The sequence below is a fragment of the Morus notabilis genome, unplaced genomic scaffold, assembly GCF_000414095.1.
Source record: "Morus notabilis unplaced genomic scaffold, ASM41409v2 Scaffold2146, whole genome shotgun sequence".
NCBI classification, from domain to species: Eukaryota; Viridiplantae; Streptophyta; class Magnoliopsida; order Rosales; family Moraceae; genus Morus; species Morus notabilis.
Genome location: NW_010357960.1, coordinates 77,359 through 90,096, shown reverse-complemented (window position 1 = coordinate 90,096; position 12,738 = coordinate 77,359). Strand labels below are relative to the sequence as shown.

The window sequence follows — 12,738 nt, the reverse complement described above, 5'->3', positions numbered from 1 at the left end:
AATCGATTTTCAGCTTCGAGTAAGCATCAGCAAGAACATATTACAGTTCAGTCAGCATTAAACAAATATAAAAATTATAAAAAAAAAAAACCCCATTCTTAGAGTGTTGATATGGCCAAGCACTTATATTAATTATGTTTTAAAAATATCCAGAAATTTTAACCTTTTGTAGACCTATTATTATGTAATGTGAGACAAATTGGTGGAGTCAATTATGGTGGAACTTTAATTCGGTGGGTGGCCAGTCCTCGTTCGTGGTAAATGACTGGGTCCTTCAATCATCTAACGCGCTCTCAACAAGCATTCATGAGGCGTTTTCTAAATTTTACCAATACATGTATTAATGCAACAGCTAAGGCCATAAGGCATAAGCAATTTGCACACATTTAAGTGGAAAACGCGAATACTGCTCTTATAAGTCATGCATATTTTTAACTAAATTTTGTGCTCTCGTGTTGGGGAAACCCATTAGGATACTTCGTGGTATAAAAAATCATCAAGATATTTTGAGCACCTTCTTTGGACTTAAGATGACTACTCTACCTCCTTCAAAAAAAAAAAAAAAAAAAAAAAAAAGACTATTCTACCTGTTTTGCCTAAAAACATAATCAAATGAATATATTAAGACAGGGACAACCCAACTAAAAAAAGAAAAAAACATAGCAAAATCAAAACAAAATCAAACAAAAAAAATTCATTATCCAAATCATAACGAAAAAATAAAATCCAACTCTCAAACAAGGTGAAACACCTATAAGTCAATAAAATCAATAGATGAAGCAGTCAAACTCCTGAAAAATCAAAAAAAAAAAAGAAAAGAAAAAGGAAAACAAATCAAACCAAAACAACAAAATTAAGAGAACAACAACAAATTGGATATGGGTTACAAATTGAAGAGTCTGAAGTTTGGGGAACTGGTGTTACAAATGAAAGTTCGTGGACATTTTGTGATAAGGCATATAATTCATGCAGAAAATATGAAATTTGTCATTTCTTTAGTTTCTAAAAAATATTTTTAAACCGAAAGGATAGAATTGTCGTTGTATCAAAGAATGAACTTAAAGTGAGCAGGTAATCATTTCTTTAGTTTCCATACAAGGTCAAATTGCAAAATTGTTATAATACCTTAGGTTTAAAAATGACATTTAAAAAAAAGGAAGAAAACTAGTACTCAACCGGGGAGTAAGAAGAAAAATAAACCCGTTCATTTCATCGATTCGAGTTTTGTTACAGTAAAAAACTCTTCGAAACAGTCACATCTAATTTTTTTGATACAGTAAAAAGATTTCACATAAAATTATATATTAATTTAAATTAAAAATTTAAATTAGTAAACTAAACGGACCTAATATTGTTGAAAGCTAAAATTTGAGCATGAAAAACTTTGGATGAAGGTTTCATCGAAATCGTTGACCAAATAAAGTCCTCAAATACATTTCAGCGAAAAAAATGTGATCTGGCGGACAAATACAAGGGATCTGGCGGACATTAAAAATGTGATGTTATATATAATAACAAAAGGAAAAAGTCAGATATATATTACTCGCGGGGTTTTTATTAAACACCTCCCCGTTTTTCAACTCTTTAGCTGTATTTTTTTTAATATATATTGAATATTCTCAATTTCGCTTCAAAAGTCAAATTCTTTAATGCATGTTGCTTTCCACAATTTTCACCGAAAATACAAAGCAAATATAATCCTATTAAAAAATATAAGTTTTTAATTGAGTAGAAAAAAGGGGAGAAAACTGCAAAGGAGAGATGTTCAATCTTCCAATTTTCTCCGAGTTGAAACAAGAATGAACTTCTTTAATGGAGAACAAGAAAGCTAACATCATAGCTTGTTCCGCAGTCATTACTCTCATCATCCTCATCATCGTTGCTCGCATCGTTCTCGGACTCTCCAAGGCCTTCTTCCTCCTCTGCGGCGCCGGCGTCGCCGTCATCGTCGCCGTCTTTGCGTGGCTCGTAATCAGACGCCACTACAACCGCAGCCGAAAGGTCTTGGAATCGCAACTGATCTCCGAAGGCCGAGAGCTCCGAATCGAGTACAGCTTCCTCCGAAAAGTCGCCGGAGTCCCCACGAAGTTCCGGTACAAGGAGATAGAAGAAGCAACAGACAATTTCCAAGCGCTGCTAGGTCAAGGAGCCTCTGCTTCGGTCTTCAAAGGAATCCTCAGCGACGGCACTTCCGTCGCGGTGAAGCGCATCGACGGAGAGGAGCACGGCGAGAAGGAGTTGAGGTCGGAGGTCGCAGCCATCGCCAGCATTCAGCACGTGAACCTTGTTCGTCTTTTAGGGTACTGTTGTGTTCCAAGTGGTCCTAGGTTTCTTGTTTATGAGTTTGTCTTGAATGGATCGTTGGACTGTTGGATTTTCCCCAAAAGGGCAACTCCAAACCGCCATGATCGCCCCCAGCGAGGTGGGTGCTTGCCTTGGGACTTAAGGTATGCTATATTTTTGCAGATGCAATGGAATTTTTTATTATTATTATTTATTGAAAATTAAACACGGGAATTATAGGATAGGGTAAAGGATAAAAAGAACAGTTACTATTGTGTTGTTATTTTAGTTGTATTTGTAATAAGTAGGATTAGTTACAAGCACTTCCCTTTTATTTTCACATTTTTCACCTTTTATTTTGAAAAATTATAACTATATAATGTAATTTCACTTTCTTTTTGATATACAAAACTCTTCCCCATAAATGGTTTTCTTCAAAACTAGTGTTTGGCGTTTTATCCCAAAATGAGACAACTAATAGATCTTAATTGAGAACAAGATTTAGGCTTTTTCATTTTTTGAACTTAGATTTTGGCATTACGTGCCAAACCATGGCCGGCTCAAGCAATTTTGGAGCCTTAAGCCAAATCATGTCCTATTTTCTTGAGGAGAACAAAAGTCATAGCCACAAGCAGGTATCACGAAGAAAGGGCTGGTGGAGGAGCTTCTTCTTTGCCTTTTCTGAAGCTTCAATCGTGGTTTTAGAAGAAAGGGTTGTGGTTCATGGATGAAGATACCTTGAGCCTAAAACAATATAGGTTTTTTTGTTCGGAAAATATTTGGGGCGCTATAAGTATTAAGCACACAACAACTAATAGAGAGAGCGAGTTCCATTTGAGAATCCACATCATATGACTCAATATTACTCTTTATATTAGAGTGTGATTCTGAAGACCATTGGTGCCCTTTTATCACTATTTTTTTACCACCTCCAAATGCAATCATTTTAGGTTATTTCCTTGGATGTAGATGCTGTCTACTACTCCTACAGTTTGGAAAGAGTAAATCTAATATTTTTTTTATACGTTTCCTTAATTTTATCATTGATAGGAAGTGATTAACAAACAAAATCAAGTAATCTGCTATTAAATTATAATTTTCAATTTCAATTATAAAAGGTTATCCTTAAAAATGTCAAAATAAGGGAAGGTTTTTTAATTCACCTTAGGAATGACTGTGAAATCAACTCCTAATAACTAAACTTTTTAATGATTTTAATCCTTTAAGCGAGCAAGAATTTGAAACTACTGAATCTTCGAATTGATTTTGGTACATCCCCATAAGAAAAAAGAAGTTAATATTGGTAACATGAATAGTTGATTTGTTAAAAGTCGTTGTTTAAAAATTTAGACGTGGACTAAACTCCCTTGTTTCTACAACAGGTACAGAGTTGCTGTGGACGTGGCCAAGGCACTTGCTTACCTACACCACGATTGCCGGTCGAGAATTTTACACCTCGACGTGAAACCGGAGAACATCCTTCTCGACGAGAATTACCGGGCAATTGTCGCCGATTTCGGCCTCTCCAAACTGATGGGGAAAGACGAGAGTAGAGTCTTAACAACCATTCGAGGAACTAGAGGTTATCTGGCACCAGAGTGGCTTCTCGAGCATGGAATCTCGGAGAAGTCCGACATTTATAGCTACGGAATGGTTCTTTTGGAGATGATTGGAGGCCGAAGAAATGTGAGCTTTATAGACGACGATACTAACGGTAAGTCAGGCAGAAAGCGGAAGTTTTTTCCAAAGATAGTGAACGAAAAGATGAGAGAAGGGAAAATTATGGAAGTGGTGGATAGTAGGATTGTTGAGAGCGGAGAAGTGGATGAGAAAGAGGTAAACAGATTGGCTTATGTGGCTTTTTGGTGTATACAAGAGAGGACTAGGAATAGGCCCACCATGGCACAAGTGGTGGAGATGTTGGAGGGACGCGTGGTGGTAGAGGAACCGCCCGATAGCCAGATGGTCATCGTTGACTTGCTGTCGAATGATGATGATGATTATCCTACGGCTGATTACAGGCCAAAGCTTGCTGCCTTTTCTGCTTATGGAGGAGATAATCATATCACAACGTCGTCTTCTTCGCACTCGTATGCAATGTCCATGGTGTCTGGGCGGTAGCTAATTGGTGATCAAAGAATAAGTAATAGTGGATAATTACACGCCAACTTTCATTTCTATTGTTAAAATATTGAGTGTTAAAACAGCGGAAAAGAAGAAAAAAAAATTTGGAATTACCTTTTGAGTTTTCCTCTATTTTGGGCTTCTATTGAATCTTGGTCACGGAAAATTTTCTTTGTGTCTATGGAATGGGGCTTTCCTTTCACGCCTAGATCTACCACCTTTCCTCTCACAATCGTTGCCCAAATGTCATGATGGTTTTACTTTCAAGTCCGCACAACAAACCCCTGGACTCCCACGGATTAACTCTGCCTCTGCTGCCAATTGTCGCCCAAAACCTCTGCTACCCATCCAACGGAGCTCATGTCTGCAGCTGTCGGCGCCGTCGATGTCCCTAACAAATCGCGCTCATGCATGCCTTCCGTTGTCGTCGCCGTCGTGCGAGGAGCTGGAGTAGCTGTCGGAGGAGAAGGTGAAGTTGAAGCAGCTCGAGGAGGTTGGGCTTGTTTAGTCTATGCTCGCGGGGGGGATAAAGTTTGAAGTGATGGTTAAATAGTGTGAAAGTAATGAGTAAACCGGAAATAAAGTCATGGTTTTTTTAGAAGGAATAGAGTCATGGTTTTAAACTTGTGGGTGGGTTAGTTGGTGAATTCGTATCCTAATTTGAATTATAATTTATAGTTTATTACAGTATTTTTTTATAAAAAATATACGTAAATTGAGAATAATTATAAATTATGATTCTGAATTTATGAACTAAATGTCTACTTAATACTTGTTGGGATGATCTTTTAGAAGATAATATGATATTTATTATTAATTTAATAAAAGAGTTTATTCATTATTTTATGTTTATATATTATTGAATATTTTATGAATATTATTGAAAATTCAGTGATTATTTATGTGACATTAAATATTGTATATAAGTATTATATGTGAGAGAGCAATATTTAAGGATAATAATTAAAATCATGTTCGTAATGAATTTAATTAAAATTTAGAATCTTTAATTAAAATATTATTAACACATGTCATTCTCATTTAGAATGGAATGGTGTTACATGCATCGTTAATATGACGAAATATTGAATAAGTATATTAGATATAATGAGATTGTGTGGAACCGAGACATAGGCACAATATGAATTTCTGATAAAATCTGTTGAGCATAGAAATTCGAATTGAGTCTAACGATGGTCATATATAGAGCGATCTTAATCATAAGTTATTAGCAGACTCTTATTTATAGATTTGTGTCTTTTGATTTACTTTAGTACAGATTCTAAGATGCTGAATCATATTTCTTGTATTTTGGAGACATGATGAAATGAGTAGCCAAGAATATTATTATACAAGATAAAATCCATTCCTTCTTGAGAAACAAGTAGATAAATAATTATCTTGAGAATTGATTCGGTACTTGGACTAGTAGGAGCTCCGATTCATGAATTTATTTTATGAATCATTATTCATTAGAGAATCAATGGTACTCAAGGAGAAAGATATAATTAGAGAGGTTAACTGATTTCACCTAGCTCTAATTATGAATTATTTATAGAGGATTGATCAATATGTAATGACTATATCAATGGACACTTAACAGTTTAGAAGTAAATTATATCTATAATTGTGAGAGTGCAATTACAAGTTTATAGTAGAGTAACTTTCAGAATTAATATAATTAATTATTAATTTTATTAAAGCTAAGAATTATAGGTCCATAAGTCTCCCGCGTCGTCTTTGTAATCCTACAAAGACACTAAGAGCAAAATGAAAATTTTAGAATTATAATTCTAAATAAAACGCTCAAGAATAATTAATTGAGAATTAATTCTAAATTAAAAATAATGTGATTATTTAAATTTGAATTTTGGAACACACATGTGGAGGTGTCCACATGGTGTACACACCTAGCACAGTGTGAATCCTTTGGGGATTCAGTTGCTTGCTTTCTAAGTTATTCAATTGACTTATTTGATAAGTTGTCCTATAGAAATTCAAATTGAATTAAGTTTGACTAAAATTGAAATTTGAATTTGAGTCAATATTAGGCTACAGGATAAAGGAGAATTTTGCCCCTTCCCTATCTGCTTTTTGCGCCTACCACAAGGAGGAATATCCTTGTGGTGGCTGGCCCTATAGGATAAGGGAGGGAGATGGAATATTGTTTCCAAAATCAATTAGAAGTGGGAATAATTATCAAGCTTTATCTTAGAGATAAAATTTAGACTTCTTTTAGGAGTTTGACTACTACTCTATAAATAAGAGATTGCAAAAAATTGGAGACCACAATTTTTTTCTCTCCCTAGCATAGTGTGGCCGAATTTTATATAGTGAGGAAAGGAAAAATTTTCTCTCAAATTTCACGTCGTCCATATGTTGGTGTTCGTGGAAAACTTAAGTGTTTATTTGCTAATCTTATTTTGTTTCAGGTGTGCCCATACACACGTCTTCGTAGATTCAAGGAACTGACAAGAAAGATTCTAGTATTCTAAACAAGCTTGGAGCGAGGAAAGCTCGTGGTCAAAGAACTCAAGTTATAAACCTAATCGTTCGCTAGGTAAATAAATTAATTTGATTAAATTATTCGTGCATAAATTAATGTAATCTATAGAGTATCTCAATGATTTGTAAAATTTTTGTTATACACAATCCGTTAGATACACATTTCCACATCGAAAATTGTTTTTAAAACTAACAATACTATACCAAATAAATTCAAACCATGAGAACTTAAAAGAGGGTTTAAGTTCTCTAATATGGTTTCTGAACCCATCTAGGATGGTTTTAACCTAATGATCCAGGTTCCAAAAAAAAAGGAAAAAAAAATGAACATAGGTTCAAACTTTTTCCTGGGTTCAAAATCTAATGAGCGTGTAAAGTGAACAACCCTAAATTAATCATTTGACCAAAACTTAAAAGGTTTTACCAAATGCTGGTTTGAACCAACTCTTTAGTTTAAACCACTTGGGCTGTTTGGTTGGATGGTTTTGGAGGGTTTGAACCCAGAAAAACATTTCCCTTATTTGATTGCATAATAATTTGGACTTGGACTTAAGTTCTCAATAGTGTTCATGGGTTGGGTTGGTGCGGGGTAGGATTTTTTTTCCCCGCCCCAAAGGGTGTGGGTTGCACATATTTTGCCCCAACGATGTTAGAAAAATTTCACAACCCAACGATGTTCGGGTTGGGTTGGGGCGGTGCGGGGTGGGTTGGGTAGTCGGTTTCAACATTCAAAAAATCAAAGACTTAAAGTTCAATATAATATTCAAACTTCATCATTAAATAAAAATAGCAACCATGTTTATCAGTCCATCTAACATCAAACATGAAGCAAAGTAGCCCATCCAACATCAAATCCAAAGCAAACATAAATTAGTCTACACTTATAAATTAGTCTTAACATAAAACAAATAGCTTACGCAAAGCAAACATAGAGGCTTAAATCTTAATTCAAATCCATCCAAAGCAAGCATTGTAACATCAACCATATTTATCAATCCACACTCATAGGCTCCTCAATGGTTGTAGTAGGACATGAAGTTGAGTTATCTACAAGAGAAATGAACATAGCTTAAGTAATAATTTGGATAGTGTAGAGTTCATATAATAAAATAGATTAAGATACATACAAATTATTGTCTTACCTAGATTTTCATAAGTCTCCAAGTCATCCAAATAGTCTCTTACTTGCATAAAATTATGTGTAGACTTCAACCAATTTTGAGTACAAACAAGAGCCTCCACCATCTTAGGATTCAAAGAACTCCTAAATGGATCAAGAATGCGACCACCAGTACTAAAAGCTGACTCGGAAGCAACTGTGGAGACTTGGACAACAAGTACGTCACGGGTAATTTGAGACAAAACCTTGAACTTCTTACTATTATCTTTCCACCATTCTAAAATATCAAAATCAGGGGTTACAGGGTTCACATTCTCATCAGCTAGATACCTGTCCAGGTCATTTTTCTCCATATAACCCCCTCGTTGCTTCAAGAATTGACTTAACAACTCATTGACCGCTTGAACAGGTCGTTCTTTGGGAGTATTTGCTACCATTTCTCCATTTTTTTCATTATTAATCCCTTTACCATAAAAGGACATCAAACTAGACAATGTGTCATCCACTTTTTTGCATAACTTAGAGGCTATGGTAGCATCATAAACCATGATAAAACAGTACCGAAGATAGTCCCTTTTATATCTAGGGTCAAGTACAACAGCAATAAACAACATACAGTTAATATTTTTCCTATTGCCCCAATATTTTTCAAACTTCCTTCTCATCCCAAAACCCATAGTCGACAACAAGCAATCACTACTTTCACACAACTCACTCAACTGTCTTTGAATGGAACAAATCTCATGGAAAAAGTGTTGGAAGTGACATGTTGTGATGCACTAAATTTCAAAGTGACTTCATAAAAAGTCTTAAGAAATTGAACAAAAACCTTAGCATTTGCCCAATCTTCCTCCATTGGTGGTCCCACTTTTCTCTTCCCACCATCTTCTTCCAAAAAGTATCCTAAGAACTTTTCATCCTCCTCTTCATATATATCAAAAGCCTTTTGGAACTTAATAGCAACATCTAACATCATGTATGTTGAGTTCCACCTAGTTGGGACATCTAAAACCAACGAACCTTTATATTTAACTTTCTCTTGCTTCACACAATCTTTGAACTTTTGTAACCTTGTAGGAGAAGATTTGACATACTTAACAGCATTTCGAATTGTTGTTATTGAGCTATGCATCTCCTTTAGTCCTTCATTTACAATGAGGTTAACAATGTGAGCAACACAACGCTGATGGAGAAATTCACCGTCCAAAACAACGCCCTTCCACCCATTCACCCTTCATTTGAAATAACTCAAGACTGAATCATTGGCAGCAGCATTATCTACTGTCACCGTGAACACCTTTTCAAGCCCCCATCCATGCATACATTGCTCAATCAACCTCCCAATGGTTTTCCCTTTTCCATTTGCCATGGTACAAAAATTGATAATTCTCTTTTGAAGCTTCCAATCAGAATCAATGTAGTGGGCAGTTAGACACATATAGTGTATGGTTTGCAAAGAAGTCCAACCATCAGTTGTAAAGGACACCCTCTTACAATCCTTGCATAAAGAAACTTTCAATTTATCCTTTTCCTCACTAAACAATTGCAAAACATCTCTAGCAACTGTTATTTTTGAGGGAGGAATAAATTTGGGCTGCATTACTTGGCAAAATTGTTTAAACCCATCCCCTTCTACACTCCTAAACGGCAGATCATCCATGATCACCATCTTAGCTAAAGCTTTCCTACAAGCTTCTTTACTATACCCAATTGCCAACAAACCACTCCCACTTTCACTACTCGCACCAAAACTTAACAATTTCTGCTGCTTATCTTTAACTCTAAAGGGATTCTTTTTGTATTTTCTTAAATGAACCAACATGCTACTTGTCCTGTGCATTCTAGAACTACAAGCATAGTCCTTCCCACAGTAATTACACACCCCTCTTTCATCACCTAGATTCTTTCCTTTCTTAATAGTAAAATGATCCCAAACCTCATATTTCCTAACGGGCTTTTTCTTACCATATGTCCCATCATTCTCATATTCTAAATCAATCACATCATTTTTTGGTGATTAAGGGGCTGGTGTTTTGAAAACCATGTCAGAGACAGGCGATTCGTTTGTTGTACGATTAGGGGATCGGGAAGATGATGCTACAGTTCCAGAGGTTGCGGTGTGGTTGTCAGATGATGATAGGAACTTGTCCATCCTAAACAGAAAATATAAAGCAAGCCATTCACATAACAAAGAGCATAGTGAACATAATGACTAATAGAAATCATCCAGAGCTTAGAAACCAAACATTAGTATTAGCACTAATTGAGTAAATCCTAATACCCTAATAAAACCAATTCATTCATTCCTCTGTGAAGGAGAGCAACCACATTAATTTTGGCCCTGTCACATCTACATAATCTTTTTAAGAAAATAATCAATTATAAGTGTATCCTTATTTCAACCTTAAAACTCAAGTAAACCAAAAATCAACTATACTACAATGTAAGTTCACAAGTTTTTAGGCTCGTCTTTAATCCCTAAATTTAAGCTCATTTTTTGTTTTACCAAAACTTATTATGCTCACTTCATTTATAAAATAAACAAAAATAAAAAATGTCTCCTTTCAGAAAAATTCTCGAATAGGTAACGGGCAATACTAAAAGCCCCCCACAGAAAATTCATCAAACCAATAAACACAACCCATCCAGGGTTGGAGGCAATTGCAATTGCCTAAGGCCGAAAATTCATCAGTTAGGAAAGTTTTAACTAATTATCCATAAAAGTCATGTAATATTGAAATTAATTATATTAATTAGGTTCTATTTCAATTGGAAAATGTCGGATTAAGATCATTCAAGAGAGAAATTGACGAAAACAAGAAGAAACCAACTTATAAAGACGAGAATACGTAAAACGAATAAACAAATGAAAAAACAGATGGAAAACAACAAAAACACGAAGAAACGACAATTTTAACGAGACAATCTAGACAACAACAATAATCACAAACGTCATTTTATTGAAATTAATTATATTAATTAGGTTCTATTTCAATTGGGAAATGTCGGATTAAGATCATTCAAGAGAGAAATCGTTACCTCAAAAATTTAAGATCTCTTCTCTACGGCGTTTCTACTTGCTCCAAAAAGTTTCACTGCAGAAATAAAGCAGCTTCAGCCTTCAGTTGTGCTTTTGTTGAGAGAGAGAGAGAGAGAGAGAGGAAGTAGAAAAGAGAAATGAAGAAGAGAAAATGGGGGAGAAAATGGAGAGGGCAAGAAGAGGCTTCAGTCTTCACGGGAGGGGAGGGAGACCGAGAGATTGTGTTTGTGAAGTGTGAACTAAATGCCCTAATGATGCCAGCGGGCAGCCACTATCAACGCGGTAGAACTTGGGCTGTTGCCTATTGGGGGCAGTTGGGCTTGGGCCCAAAGTAAGCAGGTGGTGTATTTCATGCGGGTTGGGTTGGGGATTGCGGGTTGTTATTAGGCCAACCCACAATCCGCCCCAAACACTTCGGCCCAGAGGTATAATGGGCCAAAAATTTAAAAATAATGCCGCGGGTTGCTTTTTTTGGCTTGGGTTGGGGCGGGGTGGGTTGGGTTTGCGGGTTGTGCGGGTTTATGAACAGCCCTAGTTCTCAACCTGTTTGAACCTACAATTCACGGTTTTACCCAACTTGACCCCATCCCCCTCTCTTTCTGTTGGTTCTAACCCATTTTGCATAGTAATAACCTACCCTAAGGTTCCCAACCAACCATTTGCACCCCACACTTTTTAAAAGCCCATACTAGTTTAAATTTTATTCTTTATTTAGATCTTATATTTCTAAACTTTAGTTTGAATCATAAAAACCCTACATATTGATTCAAAAATTTTGATTTAAAAAATAGGAAAAAATTATTGAACTTACTCGTAAGAGTGCATAGAGTTAGATTTGTACTTTTACTCTTAATTAACACCCTTTTGACTAATATATGACTGACCTGTTTGTTCACTAGTTCAGCTCATTTTAGTTCAGCTTGAGCTGTGAATCATGTTTGGTAAGCACGTAGTTCGAATTATATTTCCCGTTCAAAATAAGTTAAACTGTTCAACTCTCCCTTCCATTTCAATAGTTTAAACTATTTTTTAATGGTAAAAAAATGTTCATTCTCTCCGCTTTTTACACTACCAAACACAAATTTAGATTTTATTTCCTATTTAGATTTAAACTTTAACGCACGTCTAACCGTTAATTTGGACTACAATCTAAACCATGCAGTTTGGATTTTATGTTCAAATAAAAAAGTTTAAATCAACACAATTCAAATCAACGAACTAAATGGGGGTATAATTCTTTAATTAGAAGGTATTAATAAAAAATGAAAAGTAAAAATCTAAGATATATATTTTAAAACACGTGATATTTATCTCATTTTCTTTTAAAACAAAGGTTTAAGTCTCATTCATTTTACTGATTCGAATTTAGAATTCGAGTTTTGTTACAGTAAAAAGTTTTAAAAAATAATTACATCTAACTTTTTTACTACAGTAAAATTTTTTTACATAAAATCATATCTCAACTTAAATTTAAAATTTAAATCAGCGAACTAAATGGATTCTTAAACTACACAATTTAAACCCAAAAAATGAACGGACCCTTGAACTAGTTGACTAAAGGCTGTTTGACTTTGAAGTTTATTTTGAACACGTGGCATTTATCTACTCCACCAACAGATCTCTGATTTCAAATTTCTCAAAAGCTTTCCTCCAAAAAAATTGTTTT

The 12,738-nt window shown here is 35.1% G+C and overlaps 1 protein-coding gene across 1 annotated transcript; it reads left to right on the top strand.

Annotated features, from left to right (window-relative positions):
* The first annotated feature begins 1,737 nt into the window (after positions 1–1,737).
* Positions 1,738–5,012, top strand: LOC21389497 (probable receptor-like protein kinase At5g20050). Its single transcript, XM_010091197.2, has 2 exons — positions 1,738–2,447; positions 3,666–5,012. Exons 1-2 carry the CDS (start codon positions 1,813–1,815, stop codon positions 4,402–4,404), a joined length of 1,374 nt encoding a protein of 457 aa, XP_010089499.1. The 5' UTR covers positions 1,738–1,812; the 3' UTR covers positions 4,405–5,012.
* Positions 5,013–12,738: the final 7,726 nt, after the last annotated feature.

Coding starts and splice junctions, on each gene's coding strand:
- LOC21389497 (XM_010091197.2), top strand. CDS start 1,813: ATGGAGAACAAGAAAGCTAACATCATAGCTTGTTCCGCAGTCATTACT. Junction 2,448..3,665: donor TGCTTGCCTTGGGACTTAAG/GTATGCTATATT, acceptor TTTCTACAACAG/GTACAGAGTTGCTGTGGACG.